Below are 21,016 nucleotides of genomic sequence, written 5' to 3' on the forward strand. Positions count from 1 at the left end.
AAGGCAAACCAAATGAGTACTATGCCAATGATGACCATGTGGGAGGACAGCATAAAGCACAGGGGCCTGTGTTAAATAGCATTCCAAGCTTCTAAAGGATTTAGAGGGACCAGATGGCAGATCACCATTCTCAGTCATCATAAGTACATTGTCAGGACCCTGACTGGTGGCTGTCTCAGTGCTGCAGCAGAGAGGACGGCCAGATGTGTAGGATTGTAGAAGACTGTTGTGGTTGATCCAGTTGTGTAGCTGGTTTGTTCTGGCCTATTGCAGGATTCTTCCCAGGAAGAACAGGTGTGTAATGGGACAATATTTTTTCACGGTCCTCATGGTCTACGTAGTGTTGTCTGTGTAAGGGTTGAATTTGACCTGACGTCAGGAAGAAGGGGAAGGATCCAATGCAGAGTCAGACATTGATGATTGTGAGGAAGTGGAGGAGAGAAACAGGCATGAGATAGTTAAAGATTTAGTAAGCTAGGATGTTATCATTATCATACGAGGTTTGTTGCCAGGCCAGGTCTTTGTCAGCTTTCTCTAAGCTTGATAAACCTACTTCTGATGCCTAATGAAATGAAACATGTGCAAACAGCCAACTGCTGGGCTCACTCCTAGATAACATCAACATTGGGATACACCAGTATGCAAATTATACAGAGATGTACCTAAAGGTCAAAGGCCCACAAACTATCGCTTGCCTTTACTCATCCCTTGCAAGCATTCAATTGAGGATGACAAGTGCCTACTTAGAGGTTAATCCGAAGAAGACTGAATGAGTACTGCTGGGCCAAACCTCCAAACAGGAACTAACTGAAAGGTGACTCGACAAAATGCACTTGGACGGGCTCAACCCTCATCTTGCACACTTAGCAAAATCCCTAAGCTTCATAGTGTAATGCACTCTATCCGTCCAACAATACATTGTGAAAAAGGGCTGTAATTGCTTGGCATGAGATCTCTGTACTTCATAAAATCAAGTTCTTCGGCCCGCCCGAAGACTTCCAAATGGTGGTGCAGTCCCTAGTGATGGATAACCATGCTGCAGCTGGTCTCATCATCGGCTCTCGGACATTTGATGACATCACCCCCACGCTGCATGTATTGAATTTGCACCTCATCCCAGCTAGAATCTGGTTGAAAACAGTGCGTCTGAACTACAAGTTAACCACCACCCGTGCGCCTGCCTACCTGATGGCCAAACTAAAAACATGATGTCATATATTTATTTCACAGCAAGACCATCTGCAGACTGTAAAACTTGATTGGCTCACGAAGAAGAAATTAAGAATTAGTCCTCCTGCCCACTGGCAATCCGGATTGCTCCAAGTCTCCTTCCTTTTAGGAAAGAACTGAAGACCTAGATCTTTCAACAATAGTTTGGTGTAACCTAGATGTCAGCTATCTTGTGCACGACCCCATCTGTATATTGTACTCAGCCATACAGATAAGGGGTGTTTTGACAAATTGGCAAACACTTCCCAAAACAAAATTTAGCAAGTACAAATACTGCCAATAAAAAATAGGAAAAAGAATCTTGCGCCCCTGCTTTCATCCTAACATCTCCATCGATATGTTTGGACCAACAGTGCACGTAGCACCACAGGAAGAAACTACTATTTTAACTAGTTATGTTAAAACATATTTTTTATAAAATCCTCTCATTGGGAATTGGACTTACATTTTTACTCTCTAATAAATCATTTTACTCCCAAGTTTAAAAAATACGGAGTAAAATACTCTCACTTCCAAATCATATCTGGAGCACTGATTGCACTGTGCTAATTAATGCTATTCTTTGCTTGATGACTTGTTCAATTCTCCCTACAAGATTAGCTCTATGACCTTTACTGCTCTGTTGCTTCGAGCTAGGTTTGTGCTATGAAAATATTATAATAATAACAACACTAATAATTGTAACTTCGTAGCCCTGGAACGATATGGCAAGAAGACAGCCAACCATGGATCAATGACAGTCTCTGCTCGGGGCATCAAATCCGTCCAGGCACCAATGAAAAAGAGGCCCACAATGTAATATAATGGAAATTGCTTATTTATATAGCGCCTATACACATGAAAGTGTTTCAAAGTGCTCAAGGAGGGTGGAAACAGGGGGCTGAGGGGGTGACAACGGTCGCTCAGAGCCTTTGAAATTTTGTGACGATAATAGTCTGCACAGGCAGAGTAAGTGCGCATAATACATTTATAATTGAGACACAGCCAATCGGCCTGACAGCGATTCTGCAGTTTTACTAAGTGCAATTAAGGGGAGAAGACAGATGAGGACAGACAGACGATCTTCAGGCATGTTGCATTTGGATCGTCCAATCACATATTGCCAGTACTACTATCTAGAACATACTGTTAGCTACTATCCAGGGAGGTGTTTTTGATCAAATCTGTAGCAAATGATGCATTTGAAAACATATTTGCATAGTGACATTGGTCAAAACTAGTGTAGTAACTTGAAACTGGCCCACCCTGACCAAAAAGTGGTCCATTCTGTAAAAAAAATCACTGACCCATCTAGAATCATGGACTGGCCCTTCGGCATTGCCCGTAGGCCGGTCCTTAAGGCTCATCCCTGACCGTTCCCAACCGCACATTCGCAATAGGTACAGGGGCCAGCAAACGACTCCTCCTTTTGCACAGATACGCTTGTGGCCGCCACACCGCCAGGGTGCACTTTCTGATAGAGCGGCCATAGCCAGCAACACTCCTGCGACCCTGATCAGACAGCGAGAGAGCGAGGCTCCTGCTTCGCCGACCCACCCCCTCAAGAGGCCCCATTATATCGTGTAAAGACATGTTAATACATTCCAATGTAAAACAATGAATTCAATATGTGAACTTTCCAAATAACATGTCCATCCAGGGCGTCACGATGTTTTAGCTGTCTCTGACATCTCAAGTCGTTGGGCTATGGGAGTATGTGCACTCAAATGCATCCGAAAAGAGCAACTTGTGAACGTGATTGCCACGTAGCCTTTTATGGCGCTGCATTACATCATGTAAATGTTTGCCCTGCTTCGTTTCTCAGCGCCATAAATTCTTCCCTGCGATCTACAGACAACAGGGGAAGTAATGTAATTGTAGCTCACTTTCGAAATAGGAAACAGAAAACCAATTTGTCATGTGTCTGCAGGACAAGTCTGGCTCCCAGATGCTCCATTCCACCCCACATCTAGTTGAAGAACGTGGAGGCCGCTGGAGGTTCGCAGTCCCGCAGTAATGACAGAGAGGCAGAACTATGCCTTTGAAGCGTGAACCCTCTGGGCATCCATCTGAATGGAGAGTTTTATAAGCTTCTGTTTAGAGCGGATGCTTTCGATACTCACAGCCTGCAAAGATAGCTCATCGGGCTAACGCACCAGAGGTGAGAACTACGTGCCCTTTACGAACTTGTTTTAACCCACTGAAAAATCTCTTCATCACATGATGATGAACATCAGCTGCACCAGATGGACAAACAGAAGGGCTGGAAGCCATAAACAACATCGCCATCACTGGAATAGTTCACACCCAAATAGCAAACAAAGGTAGATTTGTAAGTTAAAAGCAAACCAATAAATATAGCTTCAAGATGGTTCCCCTTGATGATATGTATCCCTCACCCCAGGGGAAGGGCAGGATAGACAAGCTGCGGTTTTACTGAAGCAATGAACCCGAGGGTGTGGTTGGACTTGCATCTGTTTTTCCAGACACAGATCCCAGAAATAATAACATGTGTAAGGAGGATCTGCCCCCTGTACTGGAATAGGACTCCTTTCAGGGTCCCACACCAGTTTCAGGGTTATAGTGTCCAGCTCACTTCTGAGTTTAACTGAGTTATAACACCCAGCTCGGTGCCCTAGTAAAGGTCAGGCTCAGGTATTGTCACCCTGTAGCTGTGAGCCCACCCCTCAGGTAGAGTTTTATATTCTACACACTACTACCATTAACATTGTTTTCCACTTGCTTACTGTTTTTTGTCAGACTGTTAAAACACACCAGCCACAGGACTCCCTCCGAGGCTAATCTCTCATCTGGTTTCTCTTGGCAGCTGCCCCCCCAGCATCTGGAATGTAACCCTCAACAGGCTCTCTCCTTCCCTACCTCTGGTGTCTGCAAGTGACTGAGAAATAGACTGGCTGCCATGTTCCAAAAGTGCAGGACAACCTGTGAGGCCAAGCTCTCTTCTGATTTCTCTTGAAAGCTGGTCTCCCAGCTTCTGGGACTTAGCCCTCAAGAGGCTCTCTCCATCTCTGGCATCTGTAAGTGACTAAGATATAGACTGGCCATGCAAGTCAAGAAGTACAGAACATCCTGCGAGGCCAAGTTCTCATCTGGTTTCTCTTGGCAGCTGGTCTCCAAGCATCTGGGACATAGCCCTCAACAGGCTCTCTCCTTCTCTGTGTCTGGTGTCTGCAAGTGACTGAGAAACAGACTGGCTGCCACGGTTAAGAGGTGGAGAACTCCCTCTCAGGGCAAGTTCTCATCCGGTTTCTCTTGGCATCTTGTCTTCCATCATCTGGGATATAGCCCTCCATTTTAGTTTGAAGTTGTTGCTCTCTAACTCCGATAATTCTGATATTGTTCCTTCGAGAACGCCCTTCTAAATCTTCGTTTTTGGCACAGACTGCCTTCATTTGAGATTCTAGAGTGGAGACTCTGGAGGTCAGGGCTGCAGTGCCATCGTCGAGGTCTGACACGCGTTGTTCGACTTGAGTCGAGCCTGTCTGCATGTTTGTCGAGGCAGTGTTGGAGTTGGTCTACCTTCGTCGATAAGGTATCCAGTTTACTCCCCAGTCCTCCGATTCCAGTTTTTAGGTCCATTAGAATTTCCCTAATGTCGAAATTCTGGGCTTGTTCCTCTACTGGGGCTGTGTCTTGGGTTGGCGACACAGGTCTGCTGTTGGCATTAGAAGGTTTACTAGAGGAACTGGCTTCGAAGTTCAGTTTCTTTTGGGACTTGTCAGTTTTCCTCATGGTTACCTTGATTTGGTTTCTGCAAGTTTGTGGACGGTGATAGCGTGGGCCAATGGTGGCGTTGTCCCGGCGTGGTCAGTTGCTTGGGGTGCTTTTAACTGTTGTTTGAGGTAGTTTAAGCAAGAATGGTTGATGATTGTTGCGTGATATAAGTATTTTGGATCTGTATTGGGGTTAGAGTTGGGTCTGCTCTCTGGTTGGCGTGGACCCGGGATACTCTGCTTACACGGTTGCAGTGAGGGGTGTTTTGAGGAGAATTACGTGAAACTTGGGACCTTTGGATAGCTGTACTGATCAGTTGGCGTTGTGATGCTCTTGGTGCAGTCTGGATGGCGTGTTGCCAGCAGTTCTTGTAATTTCGTCCCAATCACATCGCGAATGGGCCCCGTGGTAGGTGTTGTTTGTTGCGTTGTTTGGCTGTGCTGCGCAGTGTCTTTTACTGGATCAGCGTGCGTGTGACCAGGGTGTTTAGGTGCTTGTGATTCTTGTGCTTGCTGTTTGGTGGTTGGGGTGTGCAGGTGGGGCTGGTGGCTTGAGGTGGATGCTCAATTGACCAACAGTTGTTGGAGTATCGTGGGGGACTCACGTGGCAGACGCTTTCCAGCTACGCCGCTGGCCGTGAGGTACGAGCGTGCTGACCCTGGATGTTTTGCTTGTAAATGTCAATCCTGGAGGGTCGGTGGAGGTCGTCAGCGGCGGCGCTTATCTCCGCGCCCGCCGCTGACGTTGTTTGTTGCGCAGGTAGGCTGGGATCCGCTCCTACCTGGGCACCGGGCTGGATTTGCTCGCTCTAGCCGGTGGCGCTTCCACTCCCCCTTCCGAGCCACCGCGGGGACAGAGACTCTGGTGTCTCTCTGGGTGCCCGGGGCGCACAAGTCCACCTGCCTTCTGGGAGCAGCTCGGGTCTTCCAGCAGGGCTGGCTTGGTGCTCACCGACCGCTCATTCAGGAAGACAGTTCGGCCTTTGCGTGGCCCCTCCCTCCATGCCGCCCAGCCGCGTCTGCTGCCTGGTGGCCTGTGATGTTTAGGCTGCAAGTCTGCTGATATCTGCCTGCTCGCTCGAAGTGAAAATTGTCTCGAAATGTGCAGCAGAATTTCACAATACTGCACGGCGTTGCCTGCCGACGAGTAGGTCACCACAGAGGCGTCGATGTCACAGGATTAATTTGGAGCTACACAGAGCTCTCTAGGAAGCCGCCATCTTGGTTGGCTTTCTAGCGCCCTCCCTCTGGGATATAGCCCTCAACAGGATCTCTGTTTCTCTCCCTCTGGTGTCTGCAAGTGAATGGGAAATAGACTGGCTGCCACAGTGAAGAAGTGCAGAACTCCCTCCGAGGCCAAGTTCTCCTCTGGTTTCTCCTAGCAGCTGGTTTTCCATCATCTGGGACGTAGCCCTCAACAGGCTCACCCCTTCTCCGTGTCTGGCATCTGCAAGTGACTGAGGTATAGACTGGCCACGCAAGTCAAGAAGTACAGGACATACTGCTAGGCCAAGTTCTCATCTGGTTTCTCTTGGCACTGGTCTTCCACTTCCAGCACCTGGGAAGTAGCCTTCAACAGGCTCATTCCTTCTCTTTGTCTCATGACTGCATGTGACTGGGATATAGAATGGCCACCACGGTCAAGAAGTAGCTTATTTGATTATGTATATGTCTATTATGTCAGGTGTTTTTGTCCTTGTAAAGAACAGTTAGCACTCTGTGGAGATTATTTGGACTCCAAAACTTGCTTCTTTATTGATATAGTTGTCTCATAACAACTTTTCATGCACTACATGGATACTAGTGCCACCATCTATACACTGAGGTCATAGTCAATGCTTCTCCTTCTTTTGAGGATTGCTGATTGGCTGACACATATTCATGACTATCTCTTTCATAGATTTGAATCAGGGTGATTAAAGCCTTTGCAGTGGGCACAGTGCTGGCACGCTGGATTACACAACAGTCATGCGCATCTCCACCCTTCAAGGTCAGGAAGGGGCCCAGTGCAGCGCATACTTCCTCTGTTTCCTGTTCTAAACTGCATCAAACATAATCTCCTTCCTTTCTCAAATCCCTGATGGCCACCTATGAAATATCGCCTAAGCTACAGAACATTCTGCTATGTGACAATTCACTTGACACCTCTGCTTTCGTGGTAAATCAGGCAGCCGATATGGGAGATTGTTCTAATTTACCAACAATAGCAAACAATATGCTTTTCAATTCATGAACACCATCCAGTCTAATTAAAACGCCCATGAAGGCCTGTTTATTAAATTCTCCCCCAGCAGTGAATAACACATTTAGTATGCATAATCCTATATTGAATATATACTTAGATGGTCTCCCTTTAATTAAAACATGGTGAACTGATATGTCTCTTTCAGCCACCTACGATATTACTTCTCAAAGACATCAGTGCTTTTACAAATACATAGAGGGTAGTTGTAATGATTTTTAAAGAGTACCCCTCTATTAAATAACTATTACTCAAGACTCAGGACCTCATTACACGATAGGCGGTGGACCAAGGTGCTATTAGCACCTTGGTCCATGCCGGTAAAATACCGGCACCCCCTTGGAGGAAAGGGGAATTACCGCCCTATTCCAAGGTTGGGGGGCGGTAATTCCCCCTTCCCCCATTGCCCTTCCCCCTTCCCATTTCTGCCTCATAGGGCATAATGGGAATGGGGAAGGTGCTAATTACGGTACCGCAAATTGCAGTACCGTAATTAGCTCCCTGGTCCCTTCGCGGGTTGGTTTTTAACGCCTGCTAAAAAACAGGCGTTAAAGTACCAACCCGCAAAGGGACCTCGTAATCAGGCGGTAAGGGTTAACGGTCACCGGTACCATTCCTGGTGACTGTTAACCCTTACCGTCTTCTGTGTAATGAGGCCCTCACACCTTCATGTTTAACCTTTTTTTGAAACTATGTGGCACAACTTGCCCTTGAGTATTTACATTTGATGACTGAGGGCGACCTTAATTGTTGATTCAACTTGCCAGACCATGACTTGACAAAGTCTATTCTCGAGGCGATGAAGAACCTGGTACCTAAGCAAGTGGTTTCTGAAGCAACTCATACAGCCGGTCATAGGAATTGCATACTTTTCTGATATGTACAAGGATAAGGCATCGAAAGAAAATCCTTGAGTTGATTGGAATTCTCCTGGAAGGGCAACTACAAAACAAGTCCAAAGTCCTGCGCTACTTTGCTGCGCTTCATGCCTATAAGTAAAATATTCAATTAGCAAAAAACAGACATTCTATGGAGCACAAACCTTTATGGGAGCATTTTAGGGGTCACATGGAACTTCAGACCCCTTTATCTATTGTTTGGCCAGTAGTTCATTCCCAACAATTTTGCAATAATCTGTCCGAATTCATCACTGTGAAATTATCACAATTCAAAGGAGGCTCAGCTTTACAGTGTGACTCTCATGGGGCCATGACATTGGACTTCTGGGATTCACATTTAGGAAATCATAACCACTCGACATCTGATAGGCTCCCGGGCTGAGGCATATCCCACCAAAACATTTTGCCATATCACCTTCACTAGATATGAGCGAGGCTGCCAACTCCTGGACCTCTATTTTGGTTACATGTCCAACCCCGGTGGGCAAGATTCAGAACCTGGAAATCCAGGTACCCCTTTTTGACTCAACTCTTTACATGAATTTCCAGGATTTCTTTTATGGCCCCTGCAGCAATTATTCATTTGTTCCTTTGTCCCATCCAGCCGCCCGGATTATTGCAATGTTAACTACATGGGATTATCAAAGGGAATGCTACATAGACTACAGCAGATCCAGAACACGGCTGTAAGAATTGTGACCAAACCTGGCCGGAGAGACCATGGGCCCAAATCTCTAAAACAAACATAAATGAAAGAAGCACAACGGATGTGCTTTTATCATTTGTGTTCATTTTAAAAAGGCACAGGGCACTGATATAAAGCACAAGCCAGTGTGAGAAACCTGAAGGTGTCGCCCTGACTAGCCCACAGAGATCTTTCATCCAGGTGGCCAGGACACATCCATCGCTATTGGATTCAGTTCCACGGGGGGGGGACCAGTGCGGGAGAATCACCTGAATGGGGGGTCCTTGGGGAGTGGAAGTGGGACACCGATGGGTGAGATGTGCTATCCCCTTTCTTATAACACCTTTTCCCCATCCCACCCCCACTTTTCTGACACAAACATTTTATTGCATCACGAAAGACAACAGACTAACACCAAAGCCGTTTACCTGACATATCCCAACACAAGGGTCAGGCAGAGTCAGGAAATTAATAATAGCCACACACACCTAAATGTCCTTTCTCTTCCTCACAGGGATAAAAGGTGGAGCACAAGAGCACACCACAAGCACAGTAAACCGCACAACGAGACCGCTATTCACGGACAGCAATTCAAGAGAAGACAAAAAGCACCGAGAACCGAAGGGATGACAAGGAGAGAAGTGCCGTTGCCCTTTTCAACCCAGACTCGCGAAGCCTCCCAGCAAGGTATCATAAGACCGCAAACAATAGCCGACGTGTGCTGTAGCAGATGTCAATGGTGCACGAAGCCCTCCTCCGCTGATAACCAGGGCACAGAGAGATGCCTGCTCTTGTGGTACAGTCCTTGACTCTAGAGACTAGAAAAGCCAAGCGGTTCATCAAAGCCAGTGATTAGGAGGGAGAACCAATAAGAAACCGAACTGTGTTGAGCGAAAGTTGCAAATGGCAAAATAAGGGAAATCAAAGAACTGTTAACACTGCAGGGAAAAATCCAGCTGCAGAGGGGTCCGGCGCCACATGGGTCACATGGGTGCTCACTTGAAAGACTCTGGCTGATCGCCCTTTTGTTGAAACTACTGATATCAGAAGCCCTTAGGAGATCCGCAACGAAAAGGTCAATGTGGTCATACACAGGTCAAAGAAAACCCCCTGTACAGTCGAAAGTCTTTCATCAATGAGTAATTGGAAAGCTAGGGGAAATAAATCCTGTATCGTGATAGAGTAGAAGTAACTGTGTGATTGGCAAACGTGAACCCGGCTAAGGGATGACTGCAGAACAGGGTGAAGCATGATGCCCCAATGAACATTGTGTTGACATGAGTGAACCCGACGGAGGGATGTCTACAGTGGATTGTTTAAAAAGGCATTGAGACTTGTGAATGCAACAGGTGAAAGATTTTGAGTAAAGGCCATAGTAAACCCAACGGAGGGAGGCTAACATTCGAGAAGGGTCTGATTGGGGGATCCAGGGGTGAAAAGTCAAAACCCAATGTACATGCAGAAAGAAACTTTTGTTTTGTTATTTTGAACACATCAGGTCCTCGGAGGCAAGAGACGTTTTGTAGAAAACAGACTTAGCCACTGAAAATCCTGATACCAGAGAACAGAACTGTAGCCTCGTGCTGGGAAAGCCTGAGAGTGTGCTGTGATCAGGAATCCCACCTTGTTCTGTGCTCAAAACGTCAGGAAGGGAGAGCTCCGGCTATGACATCCTGACTTATTATCTGTGAACACTTCTTTCTTTTCTCGTGAACACTATCCAACACTCTTTTTGTATTTAGAGGTAAGGATTGGCTATAGTTTTTTTTTTAGTATAGGCCCTTTTATTTGACAAGACACCACTAGGACTGCCTTATTATTATTTGATGGTCGTAGCTTTCTCCCATCAATAAAACACCCTTCAACTGTGATCACTTGTGTCTGTCTTTACTATTTCCATCATGAGTTCTTACACCAGGCAGAACGTATGCTTTATATTGAGTGTATTCAAGATTACAGGGAGCACTGACAGCACAGCCTCTTCTCCCCATCACAGCTCTTCAACTGAACAGCTCAGAACCTTGAGGCATTATCTTCTCTATACACTCAATCCCCCACATTTCATGTTCCATCTCCCTCTGTAAGACACATCATAACACATCTCCTCTTGTTCCATCAACACTCCTTTTCTTTATCATCACAATCCTATTCTTGTTCCATACTTGTCCTCCCCTTACTCTCACAGCACATTTCATCAATCTTTCCACCAAAACCGGTTCAGAATACAGTGAGTCACCTTTTCTCTTTACCACAGCTTTCTTTATCCTCACCCAATCTCCACACTGAACATTCAATTCCTTTTTACCTCTTCTCACATTCTCTCTTCCTACCCACTTTGCTTTCTTCTCCTCAATTCTTCCCCTCAACTGATCCACCACACAGTTCGATTCTCTTGCTCTTCCTAACCACAGTGTGACCCACAACTTTTGTATTTGTCTTCCGACCTCTCATTAGTTAAAACGGACTCATTGCATGCAGAGAAAAGAGCAAGGCATATAACCTTTCTTGTACAGCCACTCTCCTATCTTTGCCACACGCAACAGCCATTCTAATAGTATCCATTACGCATGTATTAGTTCTCTCCACCATCCAATTTCCTTCTGGCTGATACAATGCAGACCTGTTTTATTCCACATCTTTTTAAATAACCCTGGAAGTAACCTCCAACAAATTATGTACCATTGTTGATGAGGATGCTACTCTGCAATCCCCCCTTGAAAATACTTCTTAAAACAATTCAACAATCTTTTCACCATGAATCTCTCTCACTATCTTATATACAACTCACCTGGACAGCAAATCAATGAGAACAATGATATATTTTCCTCAGCCACTTCCCATCTCATCTGGACTTAATATGTCCATGGCTAAGTCCTCCCGCATCTTGCCAGGCACATCTGTCTCTATAAATGGTTGAGATTTTGTGACTTCTCCCTTCCCTGATTTCCTACATTCTACACAACCATTCAGTATCCTTTACTTGCTTGAGGCCAATTCATAATCATCAATGGAGCCCTTGGAGACATCCATATAGCGCGAAATCTGGATTTGGTGTTACCTGCGCCTGCGATTTCGACTCCCACCTTTTTTTGAATGGTCCTCCGAATCGGATTGTAGACTCCTCTGCGGTCCGCACCTACTTCAAGAGCTGCACTTCGCTTTGCTTTCAGATTTTCACTGCTACACGTTGCCAAGTACATATAGGAGTAGTGAACATGTGTCAGGCCATTTTCACCTCAGAGTAGCCATCTCTCTAAATCAAGTGGCAACAATTAGGTTGGATAACGCAGCTAGGTGGTGTTTCCAAGCTGGGGGTTGTGTACACTTCTTTTAGCTCATTGCCATTGATATAAAGCACAAGCCAGGGAGAACGTATGCTTCATATTGAGTGTATTCAAGATTACAGGGAACAACCACCAGCACAGTCTCTTCTCTCCATCACAGCTCTTCAACTGAAGCACTCAGAACCTTGAGACACAATCTTCTGTATACACTCCACCCCCCACATTCCATGTTCCATCTCCCTCTGTAAGACACATCATAACAGGCACCTTACTCTCAAAGGTTACCTGCACATTTCTGAGGGGCTGGAGAGAAGCACAAAGTGCCGCTGGCAGGTCCCCTTACATACATTAGTGTCAGAAATACACTCCTGACACTAATGTATGGCTGGCTCAAGTGCCCTTCCTGCAGTCCCCTTAAAAGCTCCTGTACGAGGGTCAGAAACACGTGTGGGACAGCAGCAGTTCATACCGCTGCTGTTGTACTTTAAAAAAGAAATGTGTGACACTTTCAGGATTGGCACTGCTGTGCAAAGTGTTTCCCCCTGCACCTGTTTTAAACAGGTGCAGGGCAATGTCTTTCATTTCTGAGCATTCTAGAGTACATCCAATTTGTGAATTTGGGATGCCAGTGCCAGTGCTTCCATGACAACTCTACCTACCGGGGCCATTGAGTCCGGCCGGGGGCAGACCTGCCGGGTGAGGCGGCCCCGGCAGGCAGACTGTAGTGCTGTGGTCTGGAAACAAGGGTGCCAGTAAGCTTAACAGCACCCTTGTTTCTGGACCGCCACACTCATAATGAGGCTCATTGTGCATTATCCAGTGCACACTCCATCATTAGTGACACAGGACTCACATTTATTCAGAACAAGATTAAACTCTAATTGCCTTGCAGATCACTCAGATATGGATCTCACGGTCAGTTAGCTTTTTCTAAGCATACACTTAAAAAATGGTTAAGCAGGTCCTTTTCAATACAAGCAGCACTATTGTGGAACTCACTTCCTACAACGATTAGATCTAGCACTGACTATCTCACGTGTTTAGACATGGTTTAACAACCCCAGGAGTAATTTCTAAACTTGAGGAGAGCATACGGAGCCTGAGCAGAGGGCCCAAGTGCTGAGCAGAGGGCCCAAGTCGAAAAATCGGGGGTGGTCTTTGTTCATTCTTGCTCCTTTCCATGGACACATTTGAAGGTCAGCATCAGAATCTTAAAAGCAATTTAGACCCTTACCTGCAGCCAGTGCAAAGAATGATGTAAATCAGATACATGGTCTCTGGGGTACGGCTCAAATAACTGAACTGCTGCATTTTGAGCACCTTGCAACCGTTTGACCTGTTAAGCTGGGAGCCTGGCATACAGGACACTGGGGTAATCCAATTTGGAATTAACCACGTCCAACCATGACCTGATGGGTGTTTTCCAACATGAATGAGAACATTCACTAGAATTTGTGAATCCTGTAAAACACACTTCGCAATACAGCATTAATCTGAGCCTTCAGGCCCAGTTTAGCTTCCCAGATGACTCCCAGATTTGTAACTTGAATGGCAGATGAAATGGCCAGGCCAAACAATCTAGGTGAAAGTGGACCTAGGAGAATAACTTATGTTTTTGATGGGTTGAGTTAGCTGATATATTCTCTGATTTTGTCATAAAGGAGTTGAACTGAGAGACGTTTTCCTCCAATCCTCTTCTCCGTATGTAAACCTGTATTTCTGTTGTAACAAAGCTCTGCAGACACTTCACACCTATTTCCTCGTACTGTCACCAGGCTGGATGGCTGACAATGCAAAACAGGGCCAGATTTAAATTTCTTCTCCTGGTTTACAAATGTATCCATGGTGAGGCACTACTGTATCTATCCTCCTCTATCCAACTCCTATAGCCTTCTCGTAATCTATGTTCTGCCTCCTCGACTACCCTTGTGGCTCCTCCTGACCTTGTGGCTTCCTGTACTTCCTCTCACGTCTGCTCCTTCGATCTTCTTGCTCCACTTGCATGGGATTCTCTTCCCTGAGACATTCGAGAAACAGTCCACATAGATTTGTTCAAACCCAAACTAAAAGCCTACCTCCTCGCTTCTGAGTTTCCTTCTTAACCTACCTCTCATCTGCCTGCTTGCTAACAATTCTGCCTTGACCCTGTTCCTCATTTCGTCTGCCTCCACTCTAGCACTTCACCCATAATCGTCATATCCTGAGAACAGTTGGCTGTGCCACCAACCTGCACTTAAAAATGTTCAATGTTAGTTGTCCTTAATCTATGTATGTTCACTCATGTATTGTCCCCATTGACTGTTCCATTTACTCCCCTCCAGAACCTGGTCAGAATGTCCCTTAAAATCCCCCCATTGTAAGAGGTTTGCTGCTTCTCGTCAAATCTGATTTCTTATCTATTATATGTTCTTTTGAGATCAAAAAAGCATGGTTCCTCCTGTATATAAATAAATAAATAGTACGGGAGAGTGAGTAAGCAGAGCTAATCCTACAGATTCAGACCTATCAATGAAAGGCCCCAATCAGTTCTGAGATATTGGTCCTAATATTAGATTTAAGATCATTAGTAAAGGACTAATTAACATCTTTGTATTTCTCTTGAGAGGGTTACAACATACTGTGGTTACATAGGGGAGCTGAAGAGGACTGATCAATTTGGAATAAGTCCCTGGGTGTATTCAAGGCTGCTAACATTAAAGAATTAAGTGGAGCTTCCTTGCCTCGAAAATCATCTTTTTTTATAAGGGATTAATGAGGACTGTAAGTCAAGAACATCGTCAGAATTGTAGGAATTTCATCAATGAGTTTCTAGCTGTCGGGATTCTGTTTTCTGAATAGTTAAATCTGGAGTAAGCCAGAGTACTCCTTTTGTCTAACTAGACCCAGTGAAGTGAGGCAATATCATCATAAATAGACAGGAATGATACATACAAGGAATTGAAAAAAATCAGAATGGGAGGCCTCATTGTCCATATTTAGCCTTCATTTAGCAAGATCTAACAATTCTCCAAACCTGTCTGATAAGAGCCTCCTTTTATGTTTGGACAGGGACCTGGTCTTCTTAGGCCGTAAAAATGTTTTCCTTGCTAGGGACAAATTCAAAAATCTAATAAAATGGTCAGACCATGTCGCAGGATGGCAGCAATGAACTGCACGTTAAGGGTTCTTGACAGGACTGAATCCCAAGGATTGTCTTTAGCATGAGATGAGGTAATGGTTTAAAGAGGAATATCATGGACAGGTAGGATATCTAATAAGCGAGATGTCCCAGACTCTTCTACTCAATCACTCCAAATATTGAAGTCACACACAAGTCACACATTAGGTATCTTATTTCCATGCTTTATTTCCATGTGTGCCACAGCACAGATTAAAAGAATCTAAAAATGCAGTAGATGGGCCTGGAGAGGGGGGAATAAAATAGGGCACGTTTTATAGGTAAAATATTAGAAATAGCAAGGTCTGAAATCAAAACCTCAACAATTCGTCCCTAGTCCCCTCATCGGTGGGAACTGATTTGAAGACATTGAGCCTCATTACGAGGTTGGCGGTAACCTGCCGGTGGGTTACCCTGTAACATTGTATCCGGTGCCTCACTTCCCGGTGCCACTGGGACATTACAAGTACCGACGGCCTGAGAAGTCATACGCCAGATTTTTAAGTCCGCATTTCCTTGGAGTCCCATAAGACCCCATGGGAGTGGGGAGACGGAAGCACTGGCACTTTTGCTAACGTTGCCGGTTTTTCCGTGGCAAATGTGTCTACCGGGGCCGCTGCGGCCGCCAGTGTCAGACCTGTCGGGCGCAGGGGCCCCGGCATGCAGACTCGTAGTGTGGGGGTCCAGAAACAAGGGTGCTGGTGAGCTTACCGGCACCCTGGTTTCTGGGCCACCACACTAGTAATGAGGCCCATTGTCTAAAATTCACAGCTAAAGATTCCCCTCTTCTCTTGTGTTGCCTGTGTAGAGATTAGCTATGCGTTAGATACAGCTGAACTAGCTTTCATGAATGCTGTACTTAATTTGTCAGCTGCTAGAAGTTTGATAAGGATTGGAGACATCCTTATTTGATTTTCCAACATGATGGTCCCCCGCTCATTCTTAAATATTCCCCAAACCCTTATTCAGACTGTGCAGTGTTTCTATGGTGTAGGCAAGAGGTTCACAGGAACGGGTAGCTGTAGAAGAACACAATTAAATATGGAACCTATAACAGCCCCGCACTAATGTCTGAGCTCTTAGTTCTAGTGAAACTCAAGGACCCTCAGACATCTAAAACCAAGGAGCAAATGTAACTGGCAGCAGGCAGGGCTTTATGCCTGCATTAAACTTGCCTCAAAAGACCCAAACTCACCGACACAAGCCTTTGAAGCCCTGTGCACAGAAGGATAATGGGAGGGGTCCAAACTCCACAAGGACTATTCAAAGATGTAGTTTAATAGGCCACATCACAATGGTCCCCCACACATTTTGCTAACAGCAACCCTTAAGATAAAAGGGCAGCACACAGAAAGTGTGGAGCGTGATATGTGTGCAAACAAAGCCAAAAGCAATTACAGAACAATTAGTATCAGGCAAATTCATTAAAAACAATTATAAGTTAAGTCTCAAAATCACCTGCTCATGAATGTGTAGCACCTGATACTATATGCATCCTCATGACAACTTTTTGATTTCCACAATTATAAAGCAAAGGAGTCTGCAAGCATTCGATCGGTTGCCCTAGGAGTCTCAAGATGACAGACAGATCATGCTACAATAGGAGGAAGAAAGCGCACTACGCGATGGCTGTTGCCATGGCTACAGCTATCCCGCTGCTCAGAAATGTTAAAGTGATATCCGTTTCATTAGGGTGCTATTCTAATGGCAACTGGACGGATCTATATTCAACTGAAGGTTCCTTAGTGCCCTCATGATCATCTCTTTGCTAGGTCTGTGCAAGGTGGTGACCTGTTCTTGATCCTCTGCCGTGTCCATCACTCTGACAAGGCCTGTGTGTATTACAGCCATTCGCCTTCTTGCATCCCTGTCAGCCTCTTCCTATTACTAGGCAGCATAACACTGCATGCAAATATGATTGCATTCCTGGCTGTGCAGAGGCGTGCTGCTCTTACCAGCATTTTTATACATCACTGAATGATCGTGTTCCTTTTTGGTTTTGGACGATCGGTGGCACAGCCTCCAATTTCCAACCATTTTCATGGACATTGTAAACAGCTAGGATGACTGATTGGACTACGTGCTGAACATTCTTTTCTAGTGTATGTCTACATGAAAAGCTGTACGCGGCAAAATGAAACACACAACACGGCATGCTGAAGAGTAGATGCTCCCTAAGGTAGTGGGATAACAGGGTGTGTTCTTACAGTATGAAGGGCCGTGCAGCCCCACAAATGAACCCTGACTTCTTAAAGTACAAAGGGCATTCAGCCCCAGAAATGAACACTGACTTCTGGTTATAATTATCCAGTGAATTACCAGTCAGAAACCAGACAGTCCAACAAAGAGCCCAGCAAGGACATGTGCATGGAAAATTGCCAATTATGCATATGCAGAGAGGCTACATTACTTGTGCGTTCATGACCTAGGTTAGTCTGGCCCCAGTCTACCAGTCAACCCTTACCCACCATGTTTAATTAACTACTTTGGCATAGACTTATATCATAGACGTATGCCCTATGTCACATACACCATGTTGTATGTTTTGGGAGCAGAATTGATTATATTTCCCATAGCTAGTATTTTACAAAGTAACTGGCCACATTAATACTACTGAATTTTATGGGTTAACTAATGTATTACTTCCTCTTAGTTTGTTGTAGGATTTTTCTTTACCCTGCAAGAAACCCAGGATCTGATCTTGTCTTCTGTATGATGATAATGGTCTAATGTCCATTTCTCTCCAAAGGGACTAGTATGTCATAAGCACACCAGTACCCAAAGGAAGAGGCCCACAGAGGCTGGACAGCAGACCACAATGGAAGATGCGCTGTGGGTGGATTATGAACAGCACTTCCTGTTCACTGGACCCTGCAGGAAGGTCTTGTAGGCTTCCTGCCTGAGGGGTGAACAGGAAGTAGTGTCTAATGTGGGTGCCTTTCTTTCTTTAATTATTTTATTTTTGTAACGCGCCTAAAATCCGCTGTTGCTCTAAGTGGTCTTGTTTCACGATGCCAATGTGTTATCTTCAGTTAGGTGTCCTCAGGTCATGACAGCGCGGGTGCAGATTCAACATGGCAGGCCGGATGTTACTGAATACCCGTCCACCATGTAACAAACTCTAGAACAATGACCATCAATTTAGAAAAATGTTAAAATACATGTTTTCCGTTAATGTTCAACTCAATGAACCATCCATGTCACTGTGGCCTCAAAATAAAAACTGATTTCATTTGCAGTGTAGCACCATATAAGCCCCAGGAAAAAGGAATAATAATTAGCACAATACTTAAATTTGAATATATTCAAGTTCCAACTTTCCTCTGAACTACATGTCAGCAGTGTATCATATATATTCAGGGATCACCAAAACACAGAGGGAGATGCACACTTAAACGAGAATCTTAATAATACCTGGAAGTTCTTCGTAAATTTCTTCGCCTGGTTCACAGATCTGTTGGTGCGCAGCACCCTTAGGGGGAGCGCCCCTGCCACTCAGTTCCACGTCATCATACTGCTCCCCTTCCTCAGTATCCTCAGGGATAATGGAACAGCGCAGATCTGTTCAAACACCAAAGATAACAGTTAACTCAGGAGTCAGAACAGCAGCTTATACTAACATGCACAACACACCCTAGTGGGATCGGTCAGAAACATTTTCATCACATGACTGAGACCGGCTAGAAGAGCCAAGACCTATAATGACAGCCTATCGAAAAATAGGGAAACGTAACATGATGTAGTTAGCGCTGCCCCAATACTCAAGAGCATTTAAAGATTATCCATATTGCTACTTTTTAAGGAAAATTATCTGCCAATTTATTCAAAGATTTTAACCTGCTAACTAGACCTTTTTTTAGAATGACAATCCCTTTGTTTTCTATATTGTATTTGTAAAAATCAATAAATGTCTGGGGTTTTCATCTCGAGCTTGGTTTTTGACAGGTTGAAGTATGTTCGTCCCAAGCAAATACAGCGGAGGAGTGGCTCAAGTCAAACGATTTTAGGTCTCCGGGTTTACGATCTGCGAGGTTTCCTCAAGAAGGGGAAAACGGGTCTTGCAAATCCAAGTGTTAGCTTTCCACATGCCAGAACTCTATGCAGACTAAAATACTCCGGAAGACGTAGGGGATCTTGCTTTCAAAGGACTTACAATCCCACTTTGAACAACAGAGGAGTACTGGATTGGCTCCCCCACTTTAAGATGTTCTATGCGATCTCCAGAAGCATCAAAGGTGAGCTGATGCCCCTGGCAACCATGGGGGGGACATGCGAATCTACAGATCAAGGTGCATCCTCTGTTCAGGAAGCAATAACGACTAGATGTGACTGGGAAGCAATGATGGCAGAAATGATGGGTGGCAAGGTCTGACAGCTCACAAGGACGATGACTTGCTGGGTCCCACAGTCAGACCCACTGGATGCAAAATGACTCACAAACTCTGGCTAATGACAGTAGCAGCAGTGTTTGGGTGGTTATAGGTACTGAGTGGGGTGATCTGGGGCAGTTTTCCAGAGTGCTTGGTGCAAGGCCCAGTTGTTGCCTCACATGTACGCAGGGTTTTACATTTTGCTGGGCACAGGGTGCATAAGGATTATTCAGCAACAAGATCAGGTACAATGGCATCGTATAAACGGCAGCTTTTGCAAATGTGAAATGAGTGTGCCTTCATGCATGTAAAATGGAGGGATAAACACAATTTAAAAGTTAGACAGTTGGCTAAAGTTCTGCCCAAATTATGTTACATTCTGCCAAATACTGTTATGCTAACCTTGCGGAAGGAGAATAGTTATACTTAACATTTATCAAAAGCTAATTCAGATAGAAAAATAATTTCAGATTTTGGCCTTATGCAAATGGAGCTTGATCTGTTGCTCACTACTTGATTGATTGTTAAGCACAAACATCTGCTAGACTGGGTGTTAGTCTCTGACAACGCAACACAGCCTCTCTGTGGTTCTCAGCGACCTCCAGAAAGCCAGGTGGTCCTCTGCGTTCCTTATTTCAATAGGCCGGATTGCCAAAGTCTGGTAGCTTGGTGAGTAAAACCTCTGCTGCAGCAGAGCGCTTCTATAATTTCTGGAGGAGGAGCAGACGTGGCATTTCTGATCATATATTACAATTGTGGGTGTAGGGTTGAAAACTGTTCCCCGAGAAGCTGCTAGCAGCAGTGCAGAAGGCAGAGTGACTTACCAGCAATACATTGCAGCTTGGGCCGCCAATGGAATACTGCCCGTGATGCTATTGCTGAGTCAATGCGACTAGAATTTTGGTGGCGGAATCCTGAGGCCACTTTGAATCAAACATTGGGGAAGATCCAAATAAAGTCCCCGAAAAATGTTGTTAGCATCACCTAGGTGCAATATTATGAGCGCAAGAGTGGCCTGGGCTTCATGTTGCAGAGATGGTAGTCGAAGATTTCTCTCCGGCAGTTTCAAGAACTTAAGACAAGAACTGGACTGTGTAGACTAAGGGCGAAGACAGAAATGTGGGGACACTGAAACTGCCAAGGCTGAGATAGACTGAGAAATGAGACTATGGCCCTCCTCATGAGTTTGCTGGTAAGCCGGCAAACTCGCCTTACCGTTTTCCGCCTCCCAATATCACAGTGATTCCGGAATATTACGGGATGCGGCAGAACGGTAAGTTCCCAATCCCATGGAGTCCAATATGACTCCATGGGAATGGAATCCCTGAAGCTCCGGCACTGTTACTAACGGTGCTGGTGCTTCAGTGAAAAGTCTGCTGGTAGGGGCCTGAACTACCGACTGGCCTGATCTGCCGGTAGTTCACTGCCCCTACCGG

At 45.3% G+C, this 21,016-nt stretch overlaps 1 protein-coding gene across 1 annotated transcript in view; it reads right to left on the reverse strand.

Annotated features, from left to right (window-relative positions):
• Positions 1-21,016, reverse strand: part of SKAP2 (src kinase associated phosphoprotein 2) — an 846,051-nt gene that overhangs the window by 195,293 nt on the left and 629,742 nt on the right. The window contains exon 9 of the mRNA XM_069648220.1: positions 18,625-18,771. Within this exon, the coding sequence (XP_069504321.1) occupies positions 18,625-18,771 (147 nt within the window). The remainder of the gene's footprint in view (positions 1-18,624; positions 18,772-21,016) is intronic.

The sequence above is a fragment of the Ambystoma mexicanum genome, chromosome 2q, assembly GCF_040938575.1.
Source record: "Ambystoma mexicanum isolate Mex_15411 chromosome 2q, UKY_AmexF1_1, whole genome shotgun sequence".
Lineage (NCBI taxonomy): Eukaryota > Metazoa > Chordata > Amphibia > Caudata > Ambystomatidae > Ambystoma > Ambystoma mexicanum.